General features: G+C 39.6%; 1 protein-coding gene across 1 annotated transcript; it reads right to left on the reverse strand.

Annotated features, from left to right (window-relative positions):
* Positions 1-137: 137 nt before the first annotated feature.
* Positions 138-11547, reverse strand: prkaa1 (protein kinase, AMP-activated, alpha 1 catalytic subunit). The gene is made up of 9 exons (XM_039780709.1): positions 11344-11547; positions 8709-8850; positions 6567-6660; positions 6105-6249; positions 5747-5834; positions 4875-5099; positions 4195-4714; positions 3691-3817; positions 138-2874 (listed from the first exon to the last, which is right to left on the reverse strand). The coding sequence occupies exons 1-9, from the start codon at positions 11438-11440 to the stop codon at positions 2594-2596; spliced, it is 1719 nt and encodes a 572-aa protein (XP_039636643.1). The 5' UTR covers positions 11441-11547; the 3' UTR covers positions 138-2593.
* Between the last annotated feature and the right edge of the window lie 4952 nt (positions 11548-16499).

A 16499-nucleotide genomic window follows, 5' to 3' on the forward strand; every position in this document is an offset into this window, starting at 1 on the left:
GAGAAAAAGCTATTTTCTTAGCATTGTTTATTGCATGGCTGTGATGTGAAATTGGTACTATATTTCACGTTAATGTGATTTAATTGTTCCTCAGAGCTGTCAAAAGACTGGAAATATTCAGAGAAACTTCAGCAGAATTGTGTGCAATTAAGCAGTTTATTAGGCAGGTGTGTATACAAATGATTTTAACACTTTCCATTTAGATTTACACTGGTCAATCTGGTAGGGTCCCTTTACACACCAACAAAAAATATTTCTTTGAAGCAGTCCAAACAGACTGACAGAATTTATCTGCCAACAGTCCACTAGGACACTACTCCATTAAGTGTAAAATAAAAAAAAAGGTCATGGTTTCACACATTCATCTTTCCTACAAAACCGAGTAAAGTTCTGTAATCAAAATTTGCAACTGCCCTATACAATAAGTTCCAAAGACCATAGTGTGTTTCTTTACTATGATCACAATGTTCCATAAACTCTAGTTTTAAACTGAGACATAAAAGGTCAAATATCAACTAAATATTTCAGTCAAAACCTGCCCCGCAGGACAGCAAGAGAAACAAGATGATCACAATTATTGTCACTCTTGGCAATTTGTTGATTTCCTAATGAGATAGGCAAAGTTCTTTAAAACCTGGTTTATTTGACTTAAGACAAAAATGAAAATGAAAACTAGTTTACAGTTCAAGTTTGCTTGTTTTTTTTTCTATTGCCATAATTAAAGGTGGTAGCAGTTACTGAGGTCTACAATAGTTTGCCAACAACTATCATGTGTTTTTGTTTATGCAGTTAAGAATTTCCTATATATTCCTAATTTTTAACTAAAAATTGTGAATTAACAACATTGACAAAATAATTTGTGGACTTCAAACCTTAAAATTGCAAAAGGTGGCAATAATTCTGACCAGCACTAGTTTCCAACTTGAATGACATAAAAACCGATTAACATTACAGATGATAAGGCAGCCAAACAGATACTGCTTAAAACTTCAAGACTGTGGACAGGAAATTGAGGGAGACGCATCTTGTTTTTGATCAAAGACATATCCAAGAGTTTGTGAGCTTGCAAGTATACGATATTGTTTGACATTTTTTATGAAATATAAATCACCCACACAATTATCATCTTAATGCTTGTGTGATGTTTTTTTCTTACATCAGAATTGTGATCTATCCAGCAGGACTTCACAATTCCAAGCTCACAAGTTTGTTTCAGGTTTAAACATATGTAAACCTTTTTTCTTCTTCAAGGTCAATCTTCAAGGGAATGTGTGGGCAATAAAAACAAAACAAATCCAACAATGACAATACTCTGGATGTATTCACCTGCCAAGACACATTGTCCATGCACTGCATGTAATTGCTACTACTTATTTTCAAATTGAGCCCTGAGGCCTATACACTTGTGATGGATTGGCATTTACAAATTGCATGTAGATAAAAGGCATTTCACTCAGTAATCATACTCAAATCCTAATCATTAATCTAAAAAAAAAAAAAAACAATAGTCAAAATCAACTTGTCATTTTAATATGCGACACTGAAAATGATATATTTCTATATTTTGACTGTCATGGCAAAATACCTCTTAAATGGTAAAAGCAGGCTATATTTATCTGGAAAGACAATCAAGTATCAGAATAATTGTGATTGAAGGAAACAAAGTTGTGATATTGATTTAAAAAAAAAAAAACAGTAAAAAAGGAAAATATATACCATCCAGCAAAAGATCTTGATGCAATAAAGAAAGAAAAAAACAATTCCATTTCCAATAGAAGCAACACTCCGTCCACTGATAAATATATTCACGTCTTTATATATATATAAAAAAAAAAAAAAAAAAGGGGGACAGACAAATTCAAACTTTTTTTTACACAAGGACAAAACCATGACAATTTAGTCTCTGACAACTCAGATTCACAAAAAAGAAAACCAAACAAATCTGATGAAGCATTCTTTTGTCCCTGACACAAGACAGAAATACAGGGGCCATTGCACTTCTTGAAAGTCTAATAAATGTGATGGGCATGACAACCCTTGTTATAGCCAGCGCAGCACCCCGATACATCTGCACCACCTCTCTGATCTCCACTGAGAGAAAAACAAGAGCAGCAGGAAATAAAACAAACTTGTGCAAAAGTGCTTCCTGCATCCTATAGGACTACCACCCAAACACCCAACCCTCAACATGTGGCTTCCTTCTCTGCAGGCAAAGACTTGATCTTGTTCTCTGTACTGGAAAGCAGTGCTCACCAGCTACAGTACAGAAAATTCAGTGTAATCACTTGCGTATATATGTATTGTTGGGATGTGGACACTTGCTATTTAATTGATCAGGAAATTGTAAAACCCCCTCCTAAATGTTGTTCTTTCTTAGCTATTAAGTAGCCTGTCTTTCATCTTTCCAAGTAAACCATTACATTTCCTGCCAGCTTAGTATACATCCCTTCCGCTTAGGGAACACTAACCTGCATCAGTGCCATGGAACAATCACTTCATCCTCAGCCGGGATGAACAGAGCCATGAATCGGTTGCATGCTTATTGCTATAAAGACACTCGGAGAGGAAAAAAGGCTAGCGATTGTTTTGCAAGCTATCGTGCAAGTAGTTTAATAAGATTTGCGCACATCTCAAAGAACTCGATGGTGTGGCTTCCTGGTCGAGGGACGGTTGGGGTGTCCCCCCCTGTTGAGTCGATGGATGAGGTCAACGATGAAGCTAAGGAGCCTTCTGCAGCCTTGATGAGGGGCACAGTGCTAGACACAGCTGGAGCATCTGCCCCGTCTGCATCGTTCTTAATAGTGGTGCGGTAGTTGCCCACAGACCCAGAACGGAGAGGGGTAGCAGTTCCAGATTTTGTCTCCAACATATCATCTGAATAACAAAAAGACACAAAATGTATACTACAACGTGCAAAAAAAGAAAAAAAACAACAACTTTCATTTTATTTCAAGTTCTATAACCAGGGTATATGCAGGTCTTAAAAAGTCTTAAAATGCACTGAATTCCCTCAAAAACAGGCTGTGAAAGGTATTAAAAAGTAATTAATTTACAAATGTCTTAAATACTCTTTCCTGCTGTAGACAGTAAGATTCGTTCTTGTTTTGTTATGTGGTTGCAGTCTGTTGGGAGACATTATCAACAGTCAGTCTCTCCTTTAACTACAGCTAAACAACACAACATAAACCACATAAACATGTGGCTGACTTTGCCGTAGCATCATGAAGTCAAAATGCTGCTGCATGCCCTTTATACAGCATGCCTGTGCTACGCTAATTCCGCCCATAACAACACCCTTATCTCCTATTTGCCTTTGGTTTACCGCTGCGTATATACAAAGACTGTTCAAAAGCCAAAGCCCTCAAACCTGAGTCAATTATTTATGAAGTCTGCACAGACGCACCGTACTAGTACCCAGATACAAGGAGATAAATTCAGGGCTTACCAGAATATCTTGTCAATTTTAACAGGTTATACACATACACACTTACAAAACTGTAAGTGGTATGAGACTAGTTTAAATGATACAACTAACATGAGAGAACACAACAACTGTTTTTTTTTACTATTAATATTTCAACTTTATTTTTTAACTTTGATTATTTTTGCAAATATGCAACGTAATCATCAATTTTTCTGCGTTTTTCACTCACATCTCAGTAGATCCAGAACAGTGTAGTTAAAACTTACCGTCTATGCTACGGAAGTCGAGGAGGTAGGTTCTACTGTCCACCTGGTAGAGTTGAAGGCTCATCTTGGTTTGCATCCCAGTAATTGGATTCTTCCTTTTCACACGTAGATAATAAGGATTCACAACCTGGAAGAGTTAACAATCAATCAATTTCGATTTGTCACATTAAATCGTACAAGGTACAATTCCAGTGAAATGTTATCCCATCAGCTACTTCAACTTGATTCATCATTAAGCAGAATGTGTCCGTCAGACTGACACAGAAAAAGAGCCACGGGATCTGATATGAAAGGCGAAGAAACAATGACCCTATGAAGCTATCTCTTTCAAGGTACTCTGATAGCACTAATTGTTATTCACAGTTAAGTAACATAATCTCAACTTTAATTACTGTTTCAATGTGTGACGACAATTTCCTTTTACGGATTTCAATTACAACAAATTAAGCACCATTTTAGGCCTTTTTTCTCCTATATGCCCCTCTCATGGAGTTTCTTCCTTACCTTCCATTCATAATCCAGCTGTTTCATGGCACGGCACACTTCTGACATGATATCATTGGGTCTACTCTGACTCCGGATACCCAGGTGCCACTTGGCCCTTCTAACACCCTGGTGCTTGGACTTCTGGGGATTCAATTCGTCCAATGTGTGGCGCGGCCTGGGAGGAGTCTCCGCCAAGAGGAAGGGTACACGCTCAGGGTGGGGCTTGATAATGCCGGCCACAGCTGCACCAGACGAGGTCAGGTGCTGGTCATCTAGAAAAGAGTCAGGAGGGCTAGACGCCAGGTAGAAATCCTTGGCTTCACTCATGATGCGACGATTGTCAATGATGAGATGGTAGGCGACAGCCAATGGATCCTGATGGTTGCGACTATATATGCAGGACAGGACCTCCTCCTCTGTGCACTCAAACTTCTCACATACCTCCTTTAGAGCCTCATCATCAATCATGTTGTTGCTGTACGAGGGGTCCTCAGGGAACAAGTACTTTGGTAGGCCCTGTTTGAACCACTCATCCTCTCTGCGGGAGGAGAAATTATTTTTGTAGTAAAACAAACCACAGACCATAAATGCAACACTGACAATAAGACTAGTCTTACATATATATTATAATCTAGACAAAAGAAGATGAAATGGTTATAGTCACAGTTTGACTTTGTAATTAATCTCGTCAGGCTCACCGGATCTCTTTGATGGTGGCTCTTTTCATGGGGTCCACCTGCAGCATGTGTTTAAGGAGGCTTATTACTGAAGGGTCCAGATACTGCGGGGTGAAAAAGATCCCGTCGCAGATCTTCTTAAAGAGCGTTGGCACGTGGTCGTCATCAAAGGGAAGCGTCCCACACAACAAGGCATAGAGAATGACCCCACTGCTCCAGATATCTACCTCTGGTCCAGCATATAACCTAAGGACAAGTACAAAGAAACAATCCTATAATCATGAAAGCAACATTTCATTTTGTGGCAGTGGGACAATGCTTAAAAGGTCCCATGGCATGAAAATGTCACTTTATGAGGTTTTTTAACATTAATATGAGTTCCCCCAACCTGCCTATGGTCCCCAATTGGCTTGAAATGGTGATAGGTGTAAACCGAGCCCTGGGTATCCTGCTCTGCCTTTGAGAAAATGAAAGCTCAGATGAGCCGTTCTGGAATCTTGCTTGTTATGAGGTCATAACAAGCAAGGTTACCTCCCCTTTCTCTGCTTCACCCGCCCAGAGAATTTGGCCAACCCATGAGAGAGAGACATCATGGCTTTTAAACGACAAAAGTGGCAGTTGGTCAAGGCCACACCCCCACCTTGCCCCGCCCTCTCTCCTCCTCAATAGCTACAGACACAGAAATGGCACGTTCTGAGGAAAGCTCATTGTGGGACTGGCTCTAGTGGCTGTAATTCTGCACCAAGGCTGAATTTCGGGAAAGAGACTTCAGATACAGTATTAGGGGACCACTAAGGTCTATATAAAAGCATCCAAAGAGCACCATGTCATGGGACCTTTAAGTTCTGCGTCAATGTCGACTTCTAATGATGTCAACAATGAAAAAACATTACCTTCCTGAGATGACCTCAGGAGCAGCATAGTTTGGAGAACCACAGCTTGTTCGCAGGAACTCTCCATCTGACATCATGTTTGATAATCCTGCACAGAATTTAAGTTATAATACGGTCAGTATCAGCTCCGATAGTGATCCAGCATATTGGATTGGTGCATCCCTACATATAATAAAAAAAAAACTGAAATACTACCCATAGAAAACATTGCTCCATAGCCATATTAGTAGTCACAAACTCCACATGGTACATTTAATATAGAGTTAATAAACAACGTTGTATACTATTGTGCCCATTACTTTAACATTAAACCAAAGTCACCTGTGAAGACCTGAGTTTAAGATTGAGACACACTTACCAAAGTCTGCAATCTTGGCATTCATGTGTGCATCAAGCAGCACATTTTCAGGCTTGAGGTCTCGGTGCACCACCATGTGTCTGTGGCAGTAGTCTACTGCTGAAATAATCTGCTGGAACAGTCGACGACTCTCCTTTTCATCCAACTGTCAAAGCAGCAATTATCCATTAGGTGCGATCTTCTCTGTGACTCAGTTAGCACATCACAGCTGACTGAGCAGCACTTCGTGTTGTGTTTGGATATCTTTTCCATCTGCCGTTTTTGGTTCACAGGTTGCTGTATCTGCACCAAAGGCTGGCTATAACACCAAGAAGTACATAATGCACTTTTGTGTTCTGGTCCCCTCACTGATAATAACATATGCAACATCTGCTACATATGACAAGATGGCAAGAGTGAAAGAAAACGTGGGATATCATTATAACATACTATAAGACATTTTCCAGTATGATAGTGTATTACCTTTCCATTTTTGCAGATGTAGTCGAATAGCTCGCCTCCTGAGACATACTCCATCACCATGAAGATATCTGTAGGGGTGCTAATAACCTGATACCTGCAGACATCAGCACTAAGTTAAAATCATGTGGTGATCAACAATTAGTAGATAGAACAGTGCTCAAATAAAGCGAGTCAAAGAGACCGCAATCAGTATGAACGACCAGACAGTTCACATTTAAGTTAGTGAGCCTAGTTTTCAAACAATCAAGACTTAATGCCTCCAAGCAACAAAAGGATATCCGTTAACTACAAATACCACATTTTAATACAGCATCAGTACTCAAACATATTGTACATAATTAATGTCAGCAGCATTAGTTTAAACTTGATTCAGTGACTTAATGTGTTATTGGAATTTCATCGAAGTCGCAATATGGACTCCTCATATCGCAAAGCCCTACTGCCTACCCTTTCAGTCTAAGGCTTAGTGAGAAATTCTTGCACCTCAGAATATACACTGGCAACCAGCATCTATTTACACTACACTGGCTGTGTGGCTACGCTTGCACATAAGCCACATTTCTCCTTGCAATTGTCATATCAACATCAAGCAGCAGAATAAGCTAACTAAGCTAAATTTCTGTCAACAGCATTGTAACACCTGCAGGAAACACAAGTATTTAAAAAATAGCCTACTAAAAACAGCTGCACAGTAATGACAAGGTGACAGTGTTAAGAAATGACATCTTAAATCCAGGTTCACAAAATTGCCATATCTGTCTAAAAGGTTAATGCGAGAATGATTGCAGCACAGTCAACAGGAAAAAATGCATCTCAAAGTTAAAACAAAGTTTCCGCACAAATGTTGACTAACTGCTCATCTCATGTGTCAAGATTGCTACAAACATTCTGTTAACCAAATTAAGCTGTATTGTGTTATATTGCTTCATTTGTCCTCACTAGACACTATTCAGACTAGACAGACAATGTGCACTCCGCCCCAGTGTATGCTCTCTCTCTCTCTCTCTCTCTCTCTCTCTCTCTCTCAGAGTTTACATTCTTGTGCATGCATGAAATGGAGCTGGTATTTCAGGCAATTAGCCACACCTCATGGTCCTCTTAATGACCCTGTAACTGTGGCCTTGGGTCCTTGCTGCTTACTGTGAACATTTGCATATCAGGTATGAAGTAACTTTGCAATTTTGTAAATATATTTTTAGATCAGCGACTCTTTCAGTGTACCCTTTTTATATTAAAGTGCCCATATTATGAAAAAAACACTTTTTCTGGTATTTGGGGTGTTCTTTTGTGTCTCTGGTGCTTCCACACACATACAAACTTTGAAAAAAATCCATCCATGCTGTTCTGAGTGAGATACGGTTTCTGAATGTGTCCTGCCTTCAGTCTCCTAGTGAGCTGTTCAAAATCGGCTCGGACTGTGACGTCACAGTCCGAAATGAGCTGGCTAACCACAACCGTTAGCTCGTAGCGTTAGCATTAGCATGCTAACGCTAATGCTAACACTAGCATGGTACCTCGTTCTCAATAGCAAAGCACTGCTACAACACACACAAGTTCACCATAATCTTCAAAAGAACTACTTACATGTGCGCCCTCATTTAGAAGTCTCCCAGCTAATCCTGCCTTGTAACTGACTGAAGTTGGAGAAACAGCCTTTCTTTTACTTCTATGGAGCTAGCTAGCTGACATGATCTACATCTGAGCTACTGAGCATGTGCAAGTGCAATCAAAGATAGTACAGAAGAAGAAGAAGAAGAAGAAAAGAGGTCTCACTCTGTAGCTAAAACAGAAACCAGATGAAAAGAGGATCTACAGCAGTGAGAGAGAGCTGTGCAGTACAACAAAAATATGGTGTTTTTTGAAAATTAAACCATGTAAACCTATTCTGGTACAACCTTAAAATACAGTTATGAACCTGAAAATGAGTATAATATGGGCGCTTTAAAATGAAAGCTCAACGTAGAGACTAACCAATAAAGCAGCCAAGGACTGATGGGAGAAAAGACTGGGTCAGACAGATATCATCCCACATGGATGTACTCTAAAACACACCATTAAAGCCTTGAAATAGCTCAGTGGGTGGTATTAATGTGGCGGCCTGGGGATTATGGAGCAGCGAGCAGGATGTAATCTAGGACTTACAGTTTAATTATGTGAGGATGCCTGAAAAGCTTGAGGTTCTGGATCTCCCTGCGAATCTTTCCCACCACGTCCAAACTGCGGATCTTCTGCCTGTTCAAGATCTTCACGGCCACTTGGTGCTTGGTCAGCTCATGTTGGCCCACTGCAGGATAAAACAAAATTGAGCGGACATGAGTAATACTAATTATAGTCTCGCACTGCCAGACCTATCTCCACAGCCATGTAGAGGAAGGTCTGGCTACACTACAGATACATTCTAGGATAGGAAAAACAAACACAACACGGTGACGTGAGCTGTCGCTGATCCTGTATTCGATTCAGAAATGAATCGAAAGCTCATTTTGATCGATTTTAGATTTAAAATTGAAATCATTACATCCCTACTGTAAACGAAACATTGACATATTATCACCATATGAAATGAATATGGAAAATATGTTATTTACACATCCAAAAGACACAGAGCAACATTTGCATTCAATCGAGTTTCTCTCCACCTGATGAATGTATGTCCGATATTCAACTTCCTTTAACTCTGGTCTGGTCTCCACCAACTCCTGAGGGAATATCTGGCTAATAAGCTACTAAAAGCTCCAATATGTTAGCTAGTTGCTAACTTTGTCCAGTTGCCCTTTAGGGCAGGGTAGGTAGAAAACAGTGGGGATATCAGAGTTTTTTGATGAAAACAGCTCCCTGCTGCATCTGGAAATGATGCTGAGACAATTAACCAAAAACAGTAAAGCTGGAAAACCAAAATAATGAGCTAAAAGATGTTAAAATGCTCTGTAGATATGAGGGGAACTGCAAAGTAAAGTGATATTTCTCTGTGGCCTCTGTGACCCCATTCACATAAAAATAGTCATGTAATCCGATGTTCATATAATAATATTGAATATGTCCATCACCTTCCGCTTTCTTTGTGTTGGCATTCTAAACTCCAGTGGATTTATGAGGACAATTATTAACTGCTCCTCAGATCTCTGCAGGGTACATCAAGACAGCTAGCTAGACTATTGGTTAAATCTGAGTTTTCTCTTGCATGACTAAAACAACTTTTGAACGAGCACATGTTCCACCAAAACAAGTTCCTTCCCGGCGGTATTTTGCAGAGGCGCCGTTGCTGCGTCCGGTGCTTAGCGCAGCCCAAGACGATTGTGATTGGTAGCACGTTTTTCTCCCATCCCGGAATGTTGTGTGGACTAGCCAGACCCTCCTCTGCAGCGCTGCGGAGGAAGGTCCGGCAATGCCAGACTGATATGTCTGTAACCACAACATGCAAGATCAAGAACTATTTACAAATTTAAAATACCGCACAAGCAGCTAGTTTTTATCTCAATGACATGGTTTAGTCAATAGTCAGTGGCTTTTAAATATACCCAACCTAAAAGACATAGGATATTCATCTAAACTCAAAAAGTCTCCATTTTAAGTGAAAATAACTCATGCCACAAAGATTTCACATGAAGAGCAATATGCAACGGCAGAAGGATAAAAGTATGCAAACATATCAGAACAAATACCCATACAGAGAAAAAACCATAACATCTGAATGGATGGTGGGAAGACGACACACTTGCAGAGAGTTAGTAAACAGCTGCTATCGATTTACCAGTTGTGCTGGTAGTAAACGATTAACAAAGTCTCCAGTAATCACGACCATAATCATAGAGCAAAAGATTGTGGTCGTCTTTCTTACAACAACAAAAAGCTGAATGCAGAGAGATTATTCCCTGGGAATTAACTGACTGTAAAACAAAGCGTGCGATTGTTCTTTTTTGGAGGACCTGGTTGGTTCACTTAATTTGGGTATATTGGGGCTTAATCATATGTTCCTAGGAGACAAAATGCGGATTCATGTGGAAAAATTCATTGGGGAAACAGAACGCAGTCTACAGAAGAGGTTTCGGCTTTTAACTATCACGTCAGTTGATAATAGTCACATCTGAGAGGAAAATGTGAGCAAATACAAGTTGTTTTTATAATCCAAAAGATATTTTGGTGTTGGTACAAGAAAAGCTGTATATTGACATACTAATCGCTCCGCTCTCTGGACTGACAACACAGGGCGTAGATTCGGGTTTGCCCTACTCCCTCCCCACACAAATCTAAAAGCATATATGTCTCTTCAATAGGATGGCAAATGCAACTCATGAGGGCAGAGTTAAGACTATCGAGCTGTACAACTTTCTTACATCACGTTTAAAAATAGAGAAGATAAAACGGTAGGAATCGTGATAACTAAATGCTCCTGGTTAATATGTAACGTTACCCAACCAGCGCTAACACCAGTCAAGAAGGTTTACTTCCCGGTGTCTTACCAAGCGACTTGTGGCTCTCTGGCTAACGTTAGCTCACAACGCAACCGCCGCTTACTGTATGTGTAACGTTATATGTGGCTAAATAGATGCTAATTTTCTAATACTTGCATTGTGTGGCTGTCGCTGGCAGCTGCAGGCACATCCCAACAAACGTAATGTTTGTCAAAAACAAGTTGAGCAGGACAACAAGTGTGCTACCTTGGCGTTGCGACAACTTAGCTTTTATAGCATGCTAAATTTGCAGCTAAGCTAAAAGCTCCCATTGCCACCATCTTTCAGTTTGCAGGATGCACAGACGTCAAGACAGTCGGACATACCTTTAACCTTTCCAAACGTCCCCACTCCGAGTGTGTCTCCGAGAATGTAATGTCCAATTTTAACTCTTCCTTCGTGTTTCTGTTTTTCCGTCGCCATCTTCCCGCAGTGGCCTTGCTGCGGGGTTAGCTAGCAGCGAGCAGAGATGGACCGAACTCCGCTGTGTGCGTCTCTACTCGAGCGGCTGCTTCGCACGGAGGGTGGGAGGCGCCTCTGCTCCTGCGCGATTCGTCAGAAGCGTAGGCGACGTAGTATGTTGCCTTCAAATGCTTCCAGTAAATTCCAAAATCTGGATGTGATTATCAACTTTACATAGATTGAACTTGTTTGTGCCTGGAAAATAATTAGGTAGGCAATAAGGTCATTTTGAAATCAAGGTCAGAGTGACTAGTTTAGAAGATGTACATTAGAGTCTAATGTAGACGTAGGCTACATGTGATAATTAATGAGCAGCGAAAGTAGGACAAAACTGTAACAGAATATCAGTAGCAAACATGAACAAATGTAACAAAATGTAACATTAATTATTTACAGAGAAAGCTAAACAGTGGCCCAAGCACTTTGGGAACTGTGGATCAACTCAGCACTGTAGAGCCACATATGGGCCTTTTTTTTTTCTATCAGTCAGACCAACGTATAAATGACCTTTGTCTAAGACTCGGTAAACAAAATTAGATTATAACTGGTAACAAGCCTTGTAGACAGGGAGTTACACATCTCATCCAGCATTTTATGTATTTATAATTTACACAGAGTTTCATGGGAATGTAATTCTGTGGTTACACAATGTGGCTCAAAAAAGGGCCACACCCAAGCATTACCCAGTGCCAAAAATCTTGTTTGCAAAGCTTCCTACAATTAATTCATCCTTGTTCCCTGAATGTACTCGGTCGCATATATGACAAGTGCCCTGATGATCAAACTTCTTGTCCGACCCATTATAGTACTGAAATGCCCCTGCAATTACATGAATCTGGCAGTCATACTCTTGTGTATGTCTTTCTGTTAACCTGGTAACTATATCATGTTGAACTTTACTCACACTTTAACAACACTGAAACATGCCCATACTCCTATACAATTACCATTTCTCCAAGCCTAAACTTGATCTTCTGTTTATTGAGATATGAGCTTGTCAGTTTGAGAAGAGCAGAACAGCAAGCCGAACAAACCAGACCAAACTCAACTAAGATATTGTTGGTAGTTTGTTTAATACTGTAAGTGCCTGATCGGAGTGAGGCTGTTAATGTATGTCTCAGAGACTGCATTTGCACCACCTTATTATTCATGTGAACATAATTTGAAGACAATTCTGGATATTAAAGTTATTACATGAAAAAAAGGCCTGAATCAAAGTAACTATTCATAATAAAAATATGCAACTGATGGTATAGATTTCCATGATGGCATTTCATATGTACATAACCCACACACCTGTAATCTCCTATACGATCTACACGAAATAGTGGTCTCACTTTATTTTACGATACACTAATAAAACTAAATTATTAAAGACGTAATAAGCCATACTTTGTATCAAATTAGATATAATGTGGTCTTTATTAGACAGTAAACAAACACAGTTAAACCCTAATTAGACACCATATTCCTAAATTATGCTGTAGTTGGAAACTGCATGTAATGTTATATTAGAGCCAAATGAATGAATTCAATTCAGTGTAGAAAAGAAGGAAAATCCAAGACACTCTTCTTCAAAATTATTTAAAAAGCCTTTATTTTACTGGCTATTTCCTAATAGAAAATTTAAAAGACATTTCTACAATGGAAATCAAATATTCTTCAGAAAGTTCTTCCCAACTCTGTTGCAGAAGTTCCCATAAATGTGTGGCACTTGTAGGTTGCTTTGCTTTCACTTTTCTGTCCAGTTCATCCCAAACCAGCTCAATGGGGTTTAAGTTTGGGGACTGTGCTGGCCACTCCATGTTTTTAAGCTTACCATCTTGTTCTTTTTTCCTAAGGTAGTTCTGGCATAGCTTGGACTTTCGTTTTGGGTCATTATCTTGCTGTAGGATAAACCCCTGATCAACTAGGCGCATACCAGAGGTCACTGCATGGTGCTGCAAAATGCTGTGGTAGCCGTTTTGGTTCAGGGTGCCTTTCACTCTGTACAAATCACTGACCGTGGATCCAGTAAAACAGCCCCAGACCATCACGCTTCCTCCTCCATGTTTGACAGTTGATGTCACACACTGAGGAACCATCCTTTGGCCTACTTGACGGCGTACAAAAATCCTGCGTGATGAACCGAAGATTTCAAATTTTGATTCATCAGTCCATAACACCTTCTTCCAGTCTTCAGTAGTCCATTGACAATGTTTCTTGGCCCAGGCAAGCCTCTTTTTCTTATTCTGACGTCTTAGCAATGGCTTTCTTGCTGCAACTCGACCTATCAAACCTGCAGCTCGAAGTCTTCTCTTTACAGTTGAAACTGAGACTGGCTTATTACGACCACTATTAAGCTGTGCTTGAAGCTGTTGTCCTGTGAGCCGCCTATCACGCAAGCTGTTGACTCTCAGAAACTTGTCTTCTGATTCTGTTGTGGCTTTGGGTCTGCCAGACCTCTTCCTGTCAGAGTTCCCCCCAGTTTCTAAGTGCCTTTTGATGGTGAAGAATAATGTACTCACTGACACCTTGACTTTCTTTGCAATTTCTCTGTAGGAAAGACCAACATTCTTAAGTGTTATGATGGTCTGTCTCTCTTCCATCGTTAATTGCCTTTTCCCCGCCATTTTTATGGCAACACACTACTTTCTGCAGTACAATACTGTTCAAATAATGCTCACGAGGGTACGGTACCACAGTGTGTTCCAACAAGACTTTTATACAAACAGAGGGGGTTGGAAGTAATCCAGACAAGTTGGAACACCTCTGGGAATTGGTAGCACCAACTTTCAAAGCTTGATCAACCTCCATTGCTGCAGAACAGTTTTACATTGTTAACCCATTTCTTGTTCCCTGAAAAAGGCCTTTTTGTAAAATTCTGAAATGTACATTATTTTTCAGTTTTGGGTAACCTTACTTTTTTTTTAACCTCAGGCAGTTCACCACTTACCTTTGTACCATTTCAAGCTATTCATTGGACTTGAACTGCTAAAATTTCAATAAAAAACTAAAACATTTGGGGTGTTCTAAAACTTTTGTTGTTTTTTTGCTTTATACACAATTTGTGCAACTTGAAATTCAACCAGATCAATGAACTTTAAAGTACTGGAATGTAAAAACAGTATGTTGGTGTGATCATAATATCCTGCTGTATGAACTGTTCTTATGGCTCTTTTTTGTAGTGTGATCAGTGGTTGCAGTGTGCTTTTATAGGTGTTCCCCCAGACCTTCACACAGTATGAAAGAAATAAAGTGAGACCGAAATAGTTATGAAAAAAGTTGTTGTAGTAGTAATAGTAGTTTTTACTGAATGTCTTGCTGAGACCTTATTCGACAGTCCAGAGCATCTCTGACATGTAGGACAGCTGTGAACTCCCTGAAGGCCTCCTGTGTTTGCTTGTAGATCTAACAGATGTGACTTGTTTTTCTTCAGTGCTGGTCTGAATTGATCTCAGAGTTGTGAACATCTAGTAAGTCAAAGGCAGCTAGACAATGCTGTATAGTCTTAATGATGGTTCTTGAGTTTGAACGGGCCACTTATTCTGTATCTCCTGAGCTGGAAGACTGAGAATGAGACATGTTGTGAATAACAATGAGCTTGTCAGGATGTGAACAGCTGCTCAGTGACAGTGATGGATGACCAAAACCCCCTCAAAGTGTTCCAAATCATACCCCAAAGCACAATGAAGCACAGCATACAGTAAGGGATATCCTAAATAACAGCAAACATCTTTATTTTTGCTAACCCAAAGTACAGGCTGAACAAATACAGGGTTCTCCGTGAGCAATTATTAAAGAAATAATGGCCTGGTGAACAGTTACCATGACTCCCCGGAGAGGTCTGGTAGGAATTAACAGTTAGTACCAAAAGTCCTTGTCAGTGTCACTTAGTTTACATTATGTGTGTGTGTGTGTGTGTGTGTGTGTGTGTATGTGTGCGCTGTGCTCTCTATATATGCTTTATCTTTATGAGATTAAAGAATACTGATTAAGTTAAACGTTGTTTTTTTTACATAGTTTCACCATTTGAGGACACAAGAAGTAATTTAATATCAATACAGTACAGAGCATATAGGTCAGGTATGTTTAGTTCTGTTTCTGTTTCTTATTTATCCGTTGGGAATTTCAGAAGTGAGGGCCAGTAAATGTCTTTCTGTGAATTGTTTGTATTTCTTCCATAGACTGTATAAAATAGATTTCTCACAGCTCTTATCAGAAACCTACAGATGATCCAAAGTCTTCTCAGTGGCGACATCTTGTGGTCGCTTGTCAATCTTGCGCGTGCAATTTGTCAATTGAGGTTCTGGTCAGCTCCTATTGTCAGTTGTGAATAAGCAGATGAGCTGCTCAAGATGAGAAGATCTGCTCTTTGACAGTGAATCCAATGTTTGTGTATTGACGGACTGTATAGGCTCTGCTACATATCCTTATACAGGTTGTTCTTTTTTTTTCGCATTTATTTTAGGAAATAGGTCAAAGGTTAAATGGTGTGTTACAGTTCAAGTGGGCTGAAAAGTCATTCAAAACATTGTAGCAGCTTATCCAGAAAGAGGACACCCCCACTTTAACAACTATTCATAATAAACAACATTAGGTCATGGTGCCAGAAGACGGACAATCTAACTGATGATTACAGCCTAGGTCCTATGCAACAATGAGTTCAGAGAACTTATTAACGCTAAATGAGAGAAATAATTAGTTCAAATCGTGTAGGGTGACATAAACCAATATATACACTATACACTAAAATACTCTTTCGATCAGATAAATAAATGATGTCACATAGGTGGCAGAAGCACTTTTTAAGCATCTCTTCAAAATGAAGCAATGCCTATTTGCGAGTCTTGTGTAAAAAGTGTGAATGTGTAGTTTTCTTTTGAAAAGAACCAACTAAAGTGTTTGGGTGGGACTCAATGTGTAGCATGTAATAGTATTTGCTATGTATTGCAGTGTATATATTTAAAGGTTTAAAAGAAAAAGTTCAGACATGCACTTAGGTAGCATGTGCTTCAAACTTGTGTCTTATGTCTGTTCT

This window comes from Perca fluviatilis, chromosome 17 (genome assembly GCF_010015445.1).
Source record: "Perca fluviatilis chromosome 17, GENO_Pfluv_1.0, whole genome shotgun sequence".
Lineage (NCBI taxonomy): Eukaryota > Metazoa > Chordata > Actinopteri > Perciformes > Percidae > Perca > Perca fluviatilis.